The sequence below is a fragment of the Miscanthus floridulus genome, chromosome 17 (genome assembly GCF_019320115.1).
Source record: "Miscanthus floridulus cultivar M001 chromosome 17, ASM1932011v1, whole genome shotgun sequence".
Lineage (NCBI taxonomy): Eukaryota > Viridiplantae > Streptophyta > Magnoliopsida > Poales > Poaceae > Miscanthus > Miscanthus floridulus.
In genome coordinates this window covers 8,572,423-8,591,337 of record NC_089596.1, presented here as the reverse complement: position 1 = coordinate 8,591,337, position 18,915 = coordinate 8,572,423, and the positions used below count along the sequence as shown (strand labels likewise).

Genomic DNA, 18,915 nt, shown 5'->3' with positions numbered 1-18,915 from the left:
TAGGGGTGCGTTGGGGGAACAACAGGGTGCCGTGGGGAACAGGGACAGGAGTGGGTTCCTCCAATTCCGTTCTATACGCGGGGGCAGGCGGGTTCCGTTCTATTCCGCGCGAGGGGCGGGGGGGGGGGGGGGGGGGGGGGGGGCAGGTTTTGGAAGCGGAACGACATCCGGACGCACAATCGCATGTCGAACGTCCGGGTGCTAGAATCGCCAAAATATAAATAAATTAAAAAACATAATAATTTGTATTTGTATCTGTATATATCTATTTACACCCAATCCATTTGCATCCCTATTTATCAACGAATATTTAAACAATCAAATATATCAATATATAAGAATATATCAATAAAAAATAAGTGAATCAGAATATAGAAAACAATTTGCATAAAAAATAATAGTATTTGAAAATGGTTTCTTTAATAAATATATCAGTTTCAAACTAAATCAAACTGGCATTCATCCATATCCACGTCTACCTCGGATACCAATATAAATTTGGATCATGCAAATGAAGAAAGATGAATTCGAATGTATTTGTTACAACATCCATTTTGAAAGCAGATACAGATATGCGTATTCACATTTTAGAGGGTATGAATATCTGATAATTTGGTTAAGGCTAGCGACAACCAACGAGCTCGTGGTTGCTGAAATCTCATAAACTTGCTACATATAGACACCATAAACCAGAACACGACTCATGGCCTCATCCACTACAGCAGAGTACAACAGAATATTACAGGCCAAGTTAGCCACTCTGCCCGGCCAACTGCCAACCAAGCCACCATACCCTTCTAGGTTTCAGTTAAATTAAAAGAAAGAAAAGCACCATATGGACTAAATCACCATAGTATCAGAATCACTTGGTTCAAGATCCAGGTCAGAATCTGCTTCGGCTACTAGTTCACCGCATTCCCTGCACAAACAATGCAAAAAAATTATGACATGACCATACTACATCAGTAAACTTGCCCTCTAGAGTCTAGATAATCACTAGCCGAGAATGGGAATGCATCTAGACATTGACAGTCAACTTGCCTCGAGACGTGGGGAACGACGCAAAACACCGGGAGACACTCCTGACAGGGCTGTGGCTTCTCTCTTAGCAGGAAGTAACTGCACATTTTTCTTGCTTGAGGATTGGGTTTGATTGTGAGCGTCCTCACTTCTGTTGCTAACTGACATCACAGGAGATGGGAGTGGCGCAGCAGAGACATCTGAACCGACGACTGGACTTACAGGAAGAGTCTCTACGGAGACAACCGGGCTTATAGGAAGAGTCCCTGAGGAATAAGAGTTAACTGATAACTTGCAAAGAAAAAGTACACAATGACAAAAGTTAACTGCTAACTTCCAGAGAAAAGGTATACAATCTATCTTGCACACAAAAATCTTGGGACATAAAAGGGGGTATATATCCGGAGAATTTCACTGAAACTGAAAATATCCGGACATAAAAGGGTTCATTCTAGTGCAACAAACTATCAAGTTGCTGCAGCGTCAGAAAGTCTCAAGTCTTTTCCTAAAATTGGATATCTCCAAAGCTTTTGATTCGGTTTCTTGGTCATTTTTAACGGAGGTTCTCTCTCACCTTGGCTTTGGGCAGCGGTGGTGCAACCTTGTCTCAAGTCTTGTCTCCACCGCCTCGATGCAAATTATAGTTAATGGTGCTCCCAGGGAATCTATAATCCATCAGAGGGGACTCCGGCAGGGAGACCCCCTCTCACCTATGCTGTTCATCGTTGTTATGGACGTTCTTAACAGCCTTGTTACCAAGGCAGGAGAGGAAGGTCTGCTGCAGCCTTTATCTCGACGTGCAGCAGGACAACGTATTTCTTTATATGCGGATAATGTGGCATTATTCATTAGGCCCGTGGAAGAGGAATTGAGAATTGCTAAAAGACTATTGGAGTGTTTTGGTGCAGCCTCTGGTTTGCATACAAATCTGAATAAAAGTTGCGTGGTGCCTATCCATTGTGAGGATACTGCAATTCAGATTGTCCAAGACACCATGCAATGTCCAACAAAGGAATTTCCCTGTATTTACTTGGAATTACCAGTATCTAACAAGAAGCTGTACAAGAGAGATCTTATGCCTTGATTGAGAAAGTAGCTGATAGGCTACCTAGTTGGAAAGCCTCACTCCTGAGCAAAGCTGGTCGAGCGGCTTTGGTACGGTTTGTTCTATCAGCCATCCTTGTTTATTTACTAATTGCGATAAATGTGCCAAAATGGGTGATAAAGGCTATAGACAAGATAAGACGAGGTTTTCTTTGGCGAGGTCGCAAAGAGGCCAATGGGGGCTGCTGTTTGGTGGGATGGGAGAAAGTGCAAAGGCCTTTGGAACTCGGTGGCTTGGTTATCCAAAACTTGGAAATTATGGGGTGGGCTCTACAAATGAAGTGGTTGTGGTGGCAAAAAACTTCAGCAGATAGAGCATGGTCAGGTCTGGAAATCCCTTCCCATCCACATGCCCGAGGAATGTTTGCAATCTCGGTGATAACAAATGTGGGCAATGGAAGAAATACCTTATTTTGGACAGACCATTGGTTACATGGCTGCTCCCTAGTAGACATGGCCTCAGAGGTTGTTATTTGTGTGCCATCAAGGATCCTAAAAACTCGCAAGGTTGAGGAGGCGTCGGACAACCGGGTGTGGGTACAGGACATACGTGGGGGTCTCTCTTAATGGCTGATAGAGTTCCTCAAACTTTGGGATGCTCTTATGAATTTTACCCTCACAAGTGATGATGATCAGCATATTTGGAAGCATGAAATATCAGGTTCTTTCTCATCCAAGACGGCATACAAGGCATTCTTTTATGGGTCTATTCAGTTTGAACCATGGCGCCATCTGGAAATCTTGGGCACCAGCAAAATGTAAGATGTTCCTCTGGCTTGCCATAAAAAATAAATGTTGGACAGCTGATCAGCTAACAAAGAGGGGGCTTCCTCATCCAGATAAATGTATACTCTGTGACCAAGAAGAAGAAACTATCCAGCATATTCTTACAACATGTGTGTTTGCAAGACAATTTTGGCATAGTGTGCTCTCTCCACTTAATTTGCAGCAGCTGGTACCTAATAGAAGGGAACACAGCTTTGCCACTTGTTGGAGGAAAATCACTAAAAGAGTTGATAAACAACAAAGGAAAGGAGTAAACTCTCTCATCATTTTGGGGGCTTGGACCTTGTGGAAGCATCGAAACGCCTGTGTGTTTGACGGAGATTCGCCAAGTGTCTCAACCTCTATGAGAAACTTGCAGCTGGAGGGTCATCTCTGGATTCTGGCTGGGGCAAGAAACCTCCAGAACCTAGAACTCGGGCGTCTTGGGTTATAGGTCCAGTGCATTTGCATAGTCAGGTCGATTATTTGTAATCTTAGAAAGGTTGTTTTCTGGTTTGTTTTGTTTTACCCCCTCATGTTCGAGAAAAAAAAAAGTCCATTCGGATTATTATATTTGTAGAAGATGTTTATAAATCTGATACTTGATCACATTATCGTAAAAAGGTAAATGATATAAATTGTTGGTTACCATTCATGAAAGAAGACTGGAATTTCTCTCTGGCCATTCTTGCAAACTTGAATAGATGTTTATTCAAATCCAAATCTTTCGCCAATTCCTCAATATCCTTGACGTGAGGATCACATTCGATGACTGCTATGAAAGAAGAAGAATTTTGAGAAAATATACATGTAAAAAATGTAAAAAAAAAGAAGGGAGGTATACAACAGAGGCACTTGGCCAGACACCGGAAGGAGCTTCAACTCACATTGTAAACTCGGACTTACACGAAACGAGTATTCCTTCTCTGGACGTTGTGGGTCAATCTTGTTGTAAACAAACTTCACATCTTGAGGGAAAAAAAAAAACAAGATGCTTGTCAGGGAACACAGTGGCAGCACCGCACCAGCACCATGTAACTAAGCGTAGCATCAAGCTCGTGTATGGCTTACCTCCTTCTCCACCGATAACCCGGAAGCCGAGGAACTTATCATACCAGAGAAGAGCTTTTTTTCGTGCATTCTCATCCCTCTCGGTGTCTTCTTTACTCTCTGCTTCAAGTGATTCGAGAGCTGCAACAGGACGAAAACAAATAGAGTGTTATCACTGGCATTTTACTTGATGCATTTGTTATAACCTGTGACAATGCCACAACAATAACAACAACCCAAGAGACAAAAGTAGCATCGGGATAGTAGAGAAGGGCGTGCATACACCTTTAAGTTCCTCGGATGTGATTGCAGCACGCAAGTCCCTCTTCTCCCTGGAATCCGCCACCAAGCTACGGAGCCGCTCATTCGTAGCCGTGGCCTCCAAGATCGACTCTGTGGCACGCTTGCGTTTCGATTCCTTGGACGACTGAACTGCAAAGGGCGGAGCGGAACCGGATTTCAGTCACCGTAGCAGCACGGCCTCTCGTGAGCCAACCCCAACAGACCAAAATGTAATGTAGTGGAGAAAGAAAGGTTTGCTGCGCGTACGTGCGACAGCCTCGCTGAGCTGCGACTGGAGGTCCCGGAGCTGATCCTTGAGTCCCTTGAGCTGCTCTGCAGACAGGAACACCGAACACCTTGAGCTGAACTGAACCGAAACGAGGGGGGAGGTCGGGCGGCGGCGGCGGCAGTACCTCGGCGCGAGAAGGTCTGGTCGGCGAGGGACCGGGCCGGGGCGAGCTTCGCGGCGAACGCGTCCGTCGCGGCCCTGGCGCGTTGCGCGGCCTTTTGGCGCTGAATCGCCGCCGCCACAGCCGCCCGATCCGGCGCGCCTCCCCCGGCTCCAGCAGGCGCGGCGGCGGCGGCGGCGGGGGTCTGACGGCGGAGGGCGGCAGCCAAATGCTGCTCGAGGTCGGACCACGACGACGACATCTGCTGCTCCTCCGACTCCAGCGGATCCCTCGAGCACGGGGGCTCCTCGTCTCCTCCAGATTCCTTCCAACCGAACGGCTCGAGGACTTGCGAAGAGAGGAAGAGAGGGGAGGGAATTTTTTTTTGATTGCCTCAACCTTCGATATAAGTTGTACTATCTCAACACACGCCAACTCACACCACAACAACACATGTATACACATCTAAATCTACAATCTATATATTTAGGTCAACTAAAACATAGCTGAGCGCGTGTTCAGTTCCAAAAATAGTTTCAAAAAAGTGCTACAGTATTCGCCACATCGAATCTTGCAATACGTGCATAGAATAGTAAATGTAGACGAAAAAAAAACTAATTGCACAGTTTGGTTGGAAATCGCAAGACGAACGTTTTGAACCTAATTAGTCCATGATTGAACATTATTTGCCAAATAAAAACGAAAGTGCTATAGTACCTAAATTCCAACTTTCCCTCCAACTGTGTTTAGTTGGGTAAAATTTAGGAATTTGACTATTGTAGCATTTTCGTTTTTATTTGGCAATTAGTATTCAATCATGGACTAATTAGACTCAAAACGTTCGTCTCGCGATTTCCAACTAAATTGTGTAATTAGTTTTTTTTTGTCTATATTTAATGCTCCATGCACGTATCGTCAAGATTCGATGTGATGACTACTGTAGCACTTTTTAGAATTTTTTTTAAAAATTAAACAAGGCATGAGAGATATGAGGTATCCACCGTCCTGACAATAATTGGAACTCCAGTGACGAGCAAGCCTCGAACTCACGACCGGCTGCTCACCGAGCACTCTGTTTTCCGAGCTACGGCTCGGTGCCCAGAGGGGAGGGAATTGAATTGGGGGATTTTGCAACAGGAGATGGAGACAAAGATGAAGAGCCAGATTGGGCTGGATGGTCGGCCCATCTATCCTTTATTATTATTTGGGCTTTGATGGGCTTGACGAGACGTATGCTCAGTTCAAGGGCCCAGATTAGTTTAGTCCAGGCGTGAGTAATTGCGTTGGAGTGGCAATACAAAACAATACTACCTTATGTGTTCTGGAGACAAGGAGAATATACTGATACTATGATACGTAATAGGTAATCCTGGGTATGGGTATAGACGTCAGCTTGGACGGTGTCGACGGTGGGCCGCGACGCAGTCCAATGACCATTCATCCACTCGCCCTCGTCCCCAACCGTTATTAAAAAAAAGAGAGAAAAAACCTTCTTATGCCTTCCGCTCTCTCCTCTCCACCACATCGGCTGCCACTCCGCTCGTCCTGTCCTGTCCCGAACGTGGGTGCCACTCCGCCTCGTTGCTGCTGCATGCCCCATCCCGCACCGCTCGCTCGCCCCCGTCGCGAGCGCTCTCACCCCCTCTGGTCGCGCGCCCGAGCCAAGACCGAAGCTGGTGGCGGTGGTGCGCACGTGCGCTGGTGCTAGTGCGCTCGCCCGAACGAGCCAAGCCCGCTGCTAGTGGCGGTGGTGCTTGTGCGTCGTCACTCGTTGCTGGTCCAACCCCGGTGGCTAGAATCGACCGGCCTCGGCCTTCCCTCCCCTATGTTGCATATGTATGTTTCAATTATTTCAGACGTTTTAGATGCATGTTATAATTGTTCCATTTTGATATTGCAAAAATAGATCAGGGGATGTTGCGTATGTTGCAAATGTTTCATATGCATGTTGTAAGCATTTGTTCAAAATATTTCATCTGTTTCCATACGTATGTTGTAATTGTTTTTTATCTGGATGTTGCGTATGTTTCACACATATGTTGCAACAGTATATTCCAAAATGTTTGAGCTGTTTTAGTCTTATGTTACAGCAAGTGGTTTCGTGTTGCAAGTTGCAAGTGTTATTTTTTTTATGTTTCATGTGTTCCACACACATGTTGCAAGTGCATGTTCTAAGTGTTTCATCTGTTTTTCAGACGCACGTTGCATTCATTTTTTTTATGTTGCAAGTGTTTTATGTTGTTCCGCCAGGGTAAGAGGACGGTGCGCGTGGCGCGTCGGGAGGGGCTGCAGATGGGGGTGTCGGGGGGCGGGCGGACGGGTGCTCTAGTCGGGGCACGCTAGGTCCCGGCTCTCGAGAGCCGTCCACACGAAGAGAGAGGAGCAGGTCTGGGGAATGACCGGCGGGCGCAGATACGGGGCAGGGCGAATCCGAACAGAGGGTGGGGCAATGGTGGACTGGGGCGGACAGCGCGCGCGTCCATTCGGACGTCCGGGCGTTAGCCACACCGATAATGCTGGGTATAGGATGTTCGTCCGCCCGTGTCATTATATTAAGGGTTATTTGGATCCACGCCATTATAATTCTTCAACTTTGGAGATCTGCCATTACAATTCACCTATTCTGAAAACTTGCTATTGCAATTCTTCTTCTACCTGATACTTGCTATGTTCTACGTCTTTCAAGTGTCTGGGCCCACTGTCAGGGCGTATACGTGTACACATCTTCCGTATGGACCAAAACACCCCCTGCTGCTTCTCTCCCTCCACTCACTGACGTGTGGGCCCCACACGTCATATTCTCCTTCAACCTCCAGCACGACCTCCCGCGTGGGAGCTCCGTCTAGGTCATGGCCGCACGCGAGCTCCGGATAGGCCTCTCCCCGACGCCGGCAGCCATGGGTCGCGGCTCCTGCTCGCTAACCCGCCGCCCGCTGTAGCCGCTCGCTGCTTGCCGTGCTTGCGCGAGCGTGCGCTGCCGCTGGCTGCTTGCCATGCTCCTGCAGGCGCACGGGTGAGCAGCAGCCGCCGCCGCCATGCAGGCGCGCGCGCGAGCCGCTGCCGCCGCCACGCATCTAGAACCGCCACGCGACATGGCGAGAAACGGAGACCGCACGCCCTCGCTCGAGATTCGTGCCTCGCTGGAGCTGGACGCCGGATCCGTGCCTTGCCGGAGTTGAACACGGGAGGGGCTGCGGGGGCCACCGAAGGTGGCGACGTGGCCGGGGCCATGTCCTCAGCCGAATCTGCGTCCTACGACGGAGCTTGGGGCGGGGCCTGCGGCTCGCCGATGCGGAGGGAAAAGAAGACGGAGTGCGCTCGCATCTGCTGCGGATTAACTCGCCCGCCGTCGTGGCCGCGTTCGCCAGCTCGGTGGGAGACCGCGGGGAAGACGAAGAGGGGCCAGAGGAGCGCCTGCCGTCGAGACGGACTCGCTTGCTCGATGGCCGGCCACGGGGAAGAAGACGACGGAGTGCGCCCTTACCTGCCGCGGGGAAGACATACTGCACTAGGCAGGGGCAGCGCCCGCGCCCTTGACCGCAGGAGCCAGGGCCGGATCCACTCCCGCGCACATCCGGCCCTCCCCCTCGTTGGACGGTGGAGGAAGAGGAGACTCAAGGAGGAAGACTGCTGGAGGTTGAAGGAGAATCTGACGTGTGGGCCCACACGTCAATGAGTGGAGGGAGAGAAGCAGCAGGGGGTGTTTTGGTCTATATGGAAGATGTGTACACGTATACGGCCTGACAGTGGGTCCAGACACCCGAAAGACGTAGAAAATGGCAAGTATCAGGTAGAAGAATTGTAATGGCAAATTTCAGAATAGGTTAATTGTAATGGCAGATCTCCAAAGTTGAAGAATTATAATGGCGTGGATCCAAATCACTCTTATATTAATATAAGACCACACTTTTATAAAAACCTATTTATAGATATAATGTTGATATTATTTTCTATAAACGTAGTCATACTTAAGAATGTTCGACTGCTCGAGAAATGAGATTCATATTTGTTTTGGATTTAGAGAGAGTGTTTTACTACGGCAGCGTAAGAAAGTAGTAGCCTGGAACGCCCATCTTAGTTTATTTATTTATATCTACATCTCTACATTCTATCTAATATAAATATTTATAGAAGAAATTTTTCTCTCCTACTTTTTCGTCGCGACGTATCCGACCACGCCTCACTCTACTCCATAGTCCATCTGCATCTCACTCTTTGTCATCTTACGTGTTTTCAATCGAAGTTCAGACCACATTTCGGATCCAAATTTAGCATAGTCCAAATTCAATACGAGACCATATTTCATCTAGACACATACAGAGTTTGATTTTAAAACATACATCAGAACAAAACATAAATTTCCAAAACGCAAGTTGTACATGTGACTGAGCAACCAACTCTATCGCAACGCATGGTTTTTTTACTTTTTATATATTCTTTTTTTAGACTTATTTTTTTTATATATTCTGGGTAATGGTCGAACTAGTGGTCGTATCGTGTCGTGCGCTCCTACTGTGTACCCACTACCCAGTGTGTCTCGTCTCCCTCGTCTCTGTCGACGATGATGATCAAACACGCACTCGAAGAAGACTGCAGCTTCGGATAAGATGAGATGAAACGACTGATTTTCCACAGTGGAAAACACAGAGAAGGCAACAACATTGATCCGAAGAAGCAACTCCAACTCTGTCTGACGCTGCTGACTTGTAGCCATCCACGTCCATCCGTCTCCTCTCCTGCGGGCCGCTGCGCGAAAAGATCTGTCCGGACTCCGGACCCCTGAGACGCCGCCGTGGCCCCGTGGAGCAGAGCCACACGTTGTCCCGCCCCGACCTTCCCCGTCGCGGCTGGCTGCCTGGCTGCTGTGTGTCCTCCGCGCAACCGCTACTCCCTCGACCTGCTCGCAGGCGCAACACGACGACGGCCAGTTGATTGCCCGATTTGGTTGCCCTCTGTTCTGTAATCTGTTCCCTTTCCCCTCCGCGCCGCGCTCCCTTGTCCTCCTCCCTTCTCCCACTCGAGAGCTGCAGGGAGGTCGCCAAGTCCGACGACGAGAGAAACAGCTGCCGTTTCGGCTTCAGCGTATGGCGGCCGCCGCCCCGGTGGCGCCTGGGAGCGGCTGCCTCAGCCGCCCGCGCCCGCGCCCGCCCTGGGTGCGGCTGCGCGGCGCGAGGGTCGCCGCGGCAGCGGCGGCGGCGGCGGAGGGTCCATCCTGCCTCTACGTGGGGCCAATCGAGACCGCCAGCCAGGAGAAGCTCGAGGCGCTCTACCACCAGGTGCTTCTGCCTTCCCCTCCTTCTCCATGCCAGAAAGGAGCTTCTTTTATACTAGAAAGAAGATTGTTCAGTTCTTGCTGGGAGTATACGGATTGCACACACTATAGTGCAGTAGTCTGCCGCATCAAGTTCATTAGCTGCCAGCCATTAACGTGCTCTTCAACCCTGTGCTGTGTGCGTGCAGGCCAGGGATTCCTACTACAGCGGTCAGCCATTGATCGTCGACGACATGTTTGACAAAGTCGAGGTAAAGTGAAATTCGAGCTGCACTTTGCCAATTAGCTGATAGCTAACCTCACCACATACATATTCAGAGTTTCAGACTCCAAATTCGTAGTAAACCAGATTCCAATTTCCAGCAGCTCTTCTTCTGACGAACCATACACCCTTTGCAGCTGAAGCTCCGGCTTTACGGCTCCAAATCTGTCGTAAAATACCCCCGTTGCAGCCTCATAAGGCAATCGACCTACGCCGACGCCGAGGTAACCTTTCGCGTTTGTTTCCCATCTAAACTTAATCCCGTTGGCTCGGTACTAAGGCTATTGGCTTATGCTCCGATGTTTTATCGGCCTTTGGGTATAGGGCAGGAGGACCAAGCGATGTTTATGGCATTGTCAAGCATCTGGATGTTGCTCCTCCTGTTCGGTACCTCAGCCTTTCTTGTTCCTAGTCTGTACACTCTGAGCATCGCGTTCGGGGATGTGTTTGGAGCAAGGCATCTCCTGTATGGTGAAAAGTCCCTTGATGTGATAACAAGAGTTAACGACTTGGTTTTGGTTGGATTGGGGCATCTAGTTGGTTATCCCATCGCTTCTGCGTCCGGTGAGGATGCAGATATGTCAATTCTCGCTTTTGCCGTCATGTTTGTACATCTCATATCTTAATTTCTATACATGGTAAACCCTCTGGTTGGTTGTTTCAGTTGGTGCGCTGCGGGGCTTATTGACAAACAATTTGGTTGCACTAAAAGGGTCCTGCCCGAATTGTGGTGAGCAGGTTAGGTTCAGTTCTAGTAGTAATGTAATGATAGTAATCAGTTATCATTCTGCTTATCATTTATTCGTAATCATCTGGTGATCTGAGAAACTTGAGCATGTTGATGTCAGGTATTTGCATTTGTCAAGACTGATAAATCCGTTCGAGCACCTCATAGAGCAGAATGTCATGTCTGTGAGTGCCCTTTGGAGTACCGCACGCAAATTGAGGTACACGGAACACCTGTATTTTTCATGCTACTTTGCAATATCAAAATGTCGGCAAAAGAAATGAAGTCAAATTATGATTTCGGATGGCAATGCATGCAAAACAACACAATTTCCTTTTTCAGAGTACAATGACATCTGCTGATCTGCACCAAGATTGTGTTGTATATAAAAAAAATCTGCTACCCCTTAGCATTGTACATGTTCAGCTCCTTAACTGTGACACATTTCGCATTCAAAACCAATGCTGCAAATGCACTAATGAATCACATGTGCTTAATAAAGTTATTTATTATTTATGGGCTCGATTCCAGATTTTCATAGGGTTCACAAGTGGGTGAATTCACTATAGATTTTTTTTCCCACTACAGAACATGGCATCTTAGTTTTTCCCCTTTGTCATGGTGTTCTGCAGAAATCTTTGTCAGGGCCTAGAAGAAGTTGGGTCTACGGCCGGGTTTATCTAGTGAAGCAAGGGCATCCTAGGAAACGGAAATGGATAAATGACTAAAATTCTAATTGCAGCTGATGAAGAAAGTTTAGATAATCTGATGAGATGTAGCCCTTCTGATCGACTGAAACATTTTTCAGATGCCACTCTTATTGATCAGAAGGGCTTACTGTGTACGAATCATTTTAAAGATTTGATCAAGCCAAGTGTTTTGTAAAACAGATACATTCCTTTCTGAGATGTGTCCATACGCAGCAGATGAACCCATGCTGCATTATATTCTTTTCTGTTTTCTGTGTTTAGATAAACCCATAGTACAACAATTTGGATAAAGAACTGCTCAAGAGGTTACGAAAGTGTCATTGCTATCAGGAGGGAGGGTCACTGAAAGGCTGACACTCTGCACCAAACATGCTTAATCATTTGATCGAAGATGTGCGTTAATTAATTTACCCTGGATAACTCAGCATGTATCCAGACTTGTTCGAATGTGATGTGTTATACAAGTATATGTATGAAGTTTTAAGGGTTAATATATGTTCTCAGATTCATTTACCCGAATCTGGAACCTGTCTTGGTGTCTGATAACACTTGATCGATTGCATCCGTTCTACCCTTGCACAGTTTTAACAGCGGTTGAGCTGTTTGGCTTGAACAAAATTTCATAACACTCTCGACTGGATGTAATTATGTATTTACATACTGTACTTTACAAAGACTTGAAAATGTAAAAGCTACATGGACAGACCCAGTGCCAGAGGCTCCTACATGAGTGGAGTCTGGGAAAGGGATAAACCGAGACAAGCCTTTCTCCCGCAAAATCTACGGAGAGGTACTTCGAACCCACGACCTGGTGACTCAGTGAGACAGCTCTCACCACTGCACCGGGCCATGATAGACACAAAACATCCAGAACTCTGCCTCTTTACAAATCCCTCTATGAACCTACTATATTACCTACACCTACAAAAGGGGGAAAAATACTCTAGCATATAATCCACTCACTCAAACTGGTTTTACAGAAGGAGCAGGCTTCCCCTTCACTGCCACTTTGACACCATTGTTGTCCATGCTCCGACTGCTTGGCCTCTTCTGTAGGTGATGGTTACCTCCTTCCTTGGCGTCCTGGAGCTGTTCTAAGGCCGTTACCACCTCATCCATGCTGGGCCTGTGCCTGGACTCCACTGAGAGGCATTGCAGGGCAAGTGCTGCAGCCTTCTGCGCCCTAGCAAGGGAGTACTGCCCGCCCAGTCGGGGATCCAGGATGCGAAATATGCGCCTCTTACTTCTCAGGTATGGCCTAGCCCACTCTACAAGGTTGTGCTCCCCGTTCGGGCGGTTCTTGTCCAGTGCTCGGCGTCCTGACAACATTTCTAGGAGTACTACTCCAAAGCTGTACACGTCACTCTTGGTGGTCAGATGACCTTCACAAGGAACAATGACATTTGTCAGTAGGTTCAGTAATTAGATTCAAAATGACTCTTAAGACTGGCAGAAGTATGACCATGAATATAGTGTGAATGAGACATTTTTTTTTTGCTACAATCCAATCATGCATGTTTCGGACAGATTTGGTTCAATTTTAGCAATATAATTCCAATCATTTGAGTGCAATTCATGGCTCATGATGCTAGTTGCATATGATGATCTGGAATCTAGAACCACCACAATACCTGTTGCAAGGTATTCTGGAGCTGCATACCCATGAGTCCCCATCACCCTGGTGGAGACATGGCTCTTGTCACCAGTTGGACCATCCTTGGCCAGCCCGAAATCAGAGAGCTTTGCATTGAAGTTCTGCAGAATATTTGTCGCTATGAGCTCAACCAAACCAACAGAGCTATTCTGTTTGTACAAGGATACGACTACTGAATATTACATACCGCATCTAGAAGGACATTAGAGGTCTTGAAATCACGGTAGATGACTTTAGCTTCATCGCTATGGAGATATGCAAGACCTTTAGCTGCTCCAAGGGCAATTTTCATTCGTAGGTTCCAGGGCAGTGGCTGGAAATAGGAGCTCCCTGCATAATAACGAAACATTTTATTACCATTCCTTCAAATGTGAGAAAGAGCAGTAAGTAGCAGCAAAAAGGAAGGGCAGATGCTTACTCCTAAATAGATGATTCTCCAAACTCCCGCGTGGCATGAACTCATAGACAAGGAGGCGCTGTTCGTCTTCGAGGCAGTAGCCAACGAGCTTTACAAGATAGGGGTGCGACAGCGTTCCAAGGTAATTCACTTCAGTCTGCACATCAAAGGAACTGCACGTTATACAAAACACAAAACTGGCACGAAACAGCAAGTGGCTTCTGCCCAACAAACAATAACTCCATGCAGATACTAACCAGCCACTCCTTGTGACCCTGGAAGCCTTCCTGGTTGAGCTTCTTGACGGCAATGACCATCCCTGTGCCCGGTCTAGTCGGGGCGAGCGTCTTCTCATCAATCCAGCCCTTGAAGACCGAGCCAAACCCACCCTCGCCCAGCACACTGTCTGGTCTGAAGTTCCTGGTGGCGGTCCTCAGCTCATTGAAGGTGAAGGCCTTGACGTTTGCCGACTCCAGAATCTCATCCTCGCTGCGGGGGGTTGGCAGCATCGACGCGGATGAGGCATGGCTGCTGCAGCCGCTCAAGGCTGCTGCCCCATGTCAGTAGTTAGCCTAGTGTTCTTGTTTTTCATGTTACCTGCTATAAGATATTTACTATTCTCTGTAATGTGTTTCCTTGGCAACCAAGTTGATCATGGTGCCTGGCAACCAAGTAGGAATCATAGCATCTGCTTTATGCAGTTAGAATATGGCTAAGAAGTAGGTACACCACTTGCCTATATATGCAGTGGTTAGCATCTTTGTATCCCTAAGTCATTTTTGCAATACAATCCAAGCGGCCTGTTGGCCAAGCTGCCCTCTGGCAGCCAACAATTGGTATCTAGAGCCGGTTGAGAGATAGGGAAGAGCATGGCCACCTCCGCAGAGAGAGCAGCAGCAGCAGCCGCCGCCGCCCGAGCACCGGGCGCAGAGTCTGGCCGCGGCAGAGGCGCAGCCGCGCAGGCGCAGCAGGCCGCGGAGGCCGCAGCAGCAGCAGCTCGGAACGCAGCCGCCACGGCCGCGGCTCTGCGCCGAGAGTTGGTGGAGGAGGATCCGCCGCGTGATCGCCGCCCGTTTCCGCGGAGGAGTCCGGAGCGCGAGCGCAGGCAGACGCGGTCGCCCGATCGGGATCAGGATCGCCGCCGCGGACGGGCCAGGGGCCCGCTCGCCGGTGATCCAGACCGTGTACAAGGACTCTGGCGCAAGTTCCACCTGGCCGATGCTCAACAAGACAAATTACCATGCCCAACATCATCGGGGACGCACCCACACCGCTGCCGGCTTCACGTCTCTTCGCCGAGCTTCATCTCACGCACGCCGGCGAGCCAGCCAACTTCACGGAGGCTGAAGGCGATCCTGCCTGGCAGGCCGCCATGGAGCAGGAGATCAAGGCAGTTGAGCAGAACTGCACTTGGGAACTTGTGGAGCTTCCTCCCGGTCATCGGCCCATCACTCTGAAGTGGGTCTACAAGCTCAAGAAGGACGAGCGGGGCGCGGTGACCAAGTACAAGGCGCGTTTGGTGGCGCGGGGCTTCGTCCAGCAGGAAGGGATCGACTTCGACGACGCGTTTGCTCCCGTGGCGCGCATGGAATCCGTCCGAGTTCTCCTCGCGCTGGCAGCCCAAGAAGGATGGCGCGTCCACCACATGGACGTCAAATCTGCTTTCCTCAACGGCGACCTCAAGGAGGAGGTGTATGTGAAGCAGCCGTCTGGCTTCACCGTCGCCGGGAAGGAGAAGATGGTGTACCGTCTGCGCAAGGCTCTGTATGGCCTGCGGCAGGCTCCTCGAGCTTGGAACGCCAAGCTGGATGCCACCCTCAAGGAGATGGGTTTCCAGCAAAGCGACCATGAAGCTGCGATGTACAGGCGAGGAACAGGGGAGGAGCTGCTGCTGATCGGTGTCTATGTTGATGATTTGATCATCACCGGTGCCAGCACTCAAGCCATAGAAGGTTTCAAGGCTCAGATGAAGAAGGTCTTCGACATGAGCGACCTCGGCCTTCTGTCTTTCTACCTGGGAGTCGAAGTACATCAAGATTCAGCTGGGATCACTCTGAGGCAGACCCATTATGCCAAGAGGATCCTTGAGCTAGGAGGCATGGATGCCTGCAACCCTGCCCATACACCAATGGAGGAACGGCTGAGGTTGAGCAGGCAGAGCACGGCTGAAGAAGTTGATCCTACCCAATACAGAAGATTGGTGGGCAGCCTGCGATACTTGGTCCACACAAGACCTGACTTAGCCTTCTCAGTTGGCTTTGTCAGTCGGTTCATGGAAAGACCAACAGCAGAGCACCAAGCTGCCATCAAGCGCATCCTGAGATATGTGGCTGGTACTCTGGAATTCGGACTTCACTACACTAAAGCTCCAGGGAGAGCAAGGTTTGTTGGATACTGCGACAGTGACTTGGCTGGGGACATTGACACCAGCAAAAGCACTAGTGGCACTCTGTTCTTCCTGGGAAGCAATCTTGTATGCTGGCAGTCTGTGAAGCAGAAGGTGGTAGCTCTATCTAGTTGTGAAGCTGAGTACATTGCCACTACCACAGCTGCAAAACAAGCTATTTGGCTATCCAGGTTGCTAGCAGACCTCCTTGGAAGGAATGTGGAAGTGGTTGAACTGAAGGTTGACAGTAAGTCTGCACTTGCTCTAGCCAAGAATCCAGTCTTTCATGAGCGCAGTAAACACATCAGAATCAAGTACCATTTCATTAGAAACTGCTTGGAAGATGGAAGTATCAAGGCTGATCACATATCCACCACTAATCAGCTGGCTGACATTCTAACCAAGTCTCTTGGAAGATCAAAATTTGAAGAGATGAGGGGAAGAATTGGGCTCAAGCATATCACTTCCAAGGACCACAAGGCTAAAGGGGAGAATTGTCAGTAGTTAGCCTAGTGTTCTTGTTTTTCATGTTACCTGCTATAAGATATTTACTATTCTCTGTAATGTGTTTCCTTGGCAACCAAGTTGATCATGGTGCCTTGGCAACCAAGTAGGAATCATAGCATCTGCTTTATGCAGTTAGAATATGCTAAGAAGTAGGTACACCACTTGCCTATATATGCAGTGGTTAGCATCTTTGTATCCCTAAGTCATTTTTGCAATACAATCCAAGCGGCCTGTTGGCCAAGCTGCCCTCTGGCAGCCAACACCCCATTCCTGCTAGCGAACTTGGAAGTTGTCCCTGACGATCATCAAGAAAAACAATAGAAATTCAGAATTTCGTGCATCATATTCATTTCCCTGCCGAATCAAGCTAGCTGCCAGTACATCTTATTACAGTTTATCAGGGGTATTTATATTCCTTTTTTCGGTATTAATAAAGGGAGGAAGAAAAGGAAAAGAATCCATGAACGAAGTTAGAAGTAGGTGGCAGTGGCACCAAAACTGAAGTTTCGTCTTTACTTCCTTAGCTTGGCTTAGAAACAAAACAAGTAAACCTTTTGTCGTCGTGGAGCAGTCAAAAACATTGAAAAACGGGCAAGGATTTAGCAGAAAGGTAGCACCAAAATCTGAACGTTCAATCCAGTGCCGTCAGTGGCATGGCATGTGAGGAAAAAGTCCTATAAAGTGAGCTGCGCTACCAATACCATTCTCATAACATAACACTGAAATACTACAAACAATCGTCTCCGGAAACTGGAAAACGAAAGGCTTTGGCCTTAAGCACATGGAAGGATCCAAGAGGGCGAATCGTATGTGAAAACTGAAAACAGACGTGTTTCTTTTGAGCACGCGCGGGCGGCAGGCACTAGGTGCCAAAGTATGTGATGGCAGTGATCATACACGCGGACACAGCCTGTGATGAGCCGATTGATTGATTGGTTTTATATATAATATATGAAAACTAAAAGGGGATTAGCAGCAGCTAGTGTCGAAATGAACGGAGGAGAATCGCAGAGGACAGTTGGACGACGAAAGGGGAAGAGCACAAAAGGCTAACATGATTGATTGATGATGGAATAAATTAAATTAAGGAAGGAACCTGATGGGGAGATGGCGCCGCGGGACGGGCTGTCGGAGCTGATCTTGGCGCCCCAGCAGTTGCCCATGGCGACGAGCACGCGCTGGCTGAACCGCTGAACGAATCCTCGAGACGAACGCCGCGGGCTCGATCAGAAACGCCGCCCCCCGCCGCCGTGGCCGCCGGCTCTGGGCTCGAATCTTGATCCCCAGGGCCCGGAGCTCGCTCGTCACGGCGGAGAAGAGCACGAGAGCTGCAAGAATCAACCGGCGCGTCGAGCCGGATGTTGTGTGTGTCTGCCCGAAACTGCCAAATCTTCTCCAGTGTCCCAGTCTCTCAGAGTCAGAGAGAGGGTAGAGGGAGGAGGTGGGAGATTTGGGAGAGCAGCCCAGCACAAGCAAGCAGAGCAGAGGAGAAAAAGGCGAGACCTTTTTGTGCGGGCGGGCGGATGAGGGTGGGGTGGGGAGGGCAACGCAAGGGGGCGGCAGAAAAGCCGGTGGTTTCCCTTTCCGGGTCACGCACCCTGCGTTGGCCTGCACTGCCAAGGGGGGATGAACAACTTTCGCGCCACCACCGTCAGGGGCCGGGCCTCCCTCCCTCCGATACCGCCTGCCTGCCTGCCTGCCGCCGCTTCTTCTAGAAGTAGGAGCAGGAGGGAGATTCAGCCGCCATTAATGGCGGGCGGGGCGGGGCGAATGGAGGAGGGGAAAGGCTCTCTCGTCTCGTCTCCGGGTGAGAAAGCGAGAGGGCGAGCGAGGACTGATGAAACGAGCTGGTGGTTGGCCCCCCACCCCCTTTCCTTTCCTTTATTTATTTTTGCCTGCCGTCACCCCACGTGAGGGCCCCGTGGCCGTCCGATGCGCATCGGACGGAGGTGACGCCTTCCGTGGTGGGTAGGAAACGTGAATGAATATTAAAATAATTGATGGATCAATTTGCCGGCGCACGGCTCTGTCCACTGTCCTCTCTGGAGTCCAAAGAGGCACAACCTGTGGTGGTGTCTCGCTGACTAATCCTAGACGTTATTATTTATTCATTTTCGTTTCGTGTGCAAAATATTTTATTATATATTTTGATCTGAGTTTTTGGAGGACAAAAGCCGTTGAATTCAAATCCATTTGGTCATCTTTTGAGGCATGAAAGTGGCCTTTTTTTTGTGTGTGTGGTTGGCTGCGCTGCGACGCCAAATCGTGACCAAATGCAAATGCAAGCAAGAAACGTCCGTACGTTGTTTCGCGCTTGCGTGACGTCCGTAGGTCGTATGTATTCAACCATATTTATTCATTTTATTTATGTTATTTTAATTTTACTTTGA

General features: G+C 48.9%; 2 protein-coding genes and 1 pseudogene across 2 annotated transcripts; 1 reads left to right on the top strand and 2 right to left on the bottom strand.

Moving 5' to 3' along the window:
- Positions 1-585: 585 nt before the first annotated feature.
- LOC136518138 (kinetochore protein SPC25 homolog) lies at positions 586-4,998 on the bottom strand. Its single transcript, XM_066511807.1, has 8 exons — positions 4,635-4,998; positions 4,489-4,554; positions 4,225-4,371; positions 3,961-4,080; positions 3,777-3,857; positions 3,539-3,661; positions 1,042-1,286; positions 586-919 (listed from the first exon to the last, which is right to left on the bottom strand). Exons 1-8 carry the CDS (start codon positions 4,870-4,872, stop codon positions 908-910), a joined length of 1,032 nt encoding a protein of 343 aa, XP_066367904.1. The 5' UTR covers positions 4,873-4,998; the 3' UTR covers positions 586-907.
- Positions 4,999-9,307: 4,309 nt separating this feature from the next.
- Positions 9,308-11,818, top strand: LOC136516715 (PGR5-like protein 1B, chloroplastic; annotated as a pseudogene).
- Positions 11,819-12,199: 381 nt separating this feature from the next.
- Positions 12,200-18,374, bottom strand: LOC136516714 (receptor-like cytoplasmic kinase 176). Its single transcript, XM_066510196.1, has 6 exons — positions 17,622-18,374; positions 13,890-14,182; positions 13,654-13,789; positions 13,423-13,565; positions 13,213-13,336; positions 12,200-12,963 (listed from the first exon to the last, which is right to left on the bottom strand). The coding sequence occupies exons 1-6, from the start codon at positions 17,686-17,688 to the stop codon at positions 12,545-12,547; spliced, it is 1,182 nt and encodes a 393-aa protein (XP_066366293.1). The 5' UTR covers positions 17,689-18,374; the 3' UTR covers positions 12,200-12,544.
- Positions 18,375-18,915: the final 541 nt, after the last annotated feature.

Bases quoted from the DNA above. Each gene is read 5' to 3' on its own strand.
- LOC136518138 (XM_066511807.1), bottom strand. From the start codon at position 4,872: ATGTCGTCGTCGTGGTCCGACCTCGAGCAGCATTTGGCTGCCGCCCTC. The intron at 4,081-4,224 runs GTGTATGCACGC...GTCCTGTTGCAG, and splicing joins CACATCCGAGGAACTTAAAG to CTCTCGAATCACTTGAAGCA. The intron at 1,287-3,538 runs GTAACCAACAAT...CTTATTCCTCAG, and splicing joins CCAGTCTTCTTTCATGAATG to GGACTCTTCCTATAAGCCCG.
- LOC136516714 (XM_066510196.1), bottom strand. From the start codon at position 17,688: ATGGGCAACTGCTGGGGCGCCAAGATCAGCTCCGACAGCCCGTCCCGC. The intron at 14,183-17,621 runs GTTCCTTCCTTA...GACATGGGGCAG, and splicing joins CGGCGCCATCTCCCCATCAG to CAGCCTTGAGCGGCTGCAGC. The intron at 13,790-13,889 runs GTTAGTATCTGC...TTTGATGTGCAG, and splicing joins AGGGTCACAAGGAGTGGCTG to ACTGAAGTGAATTACCTTGG.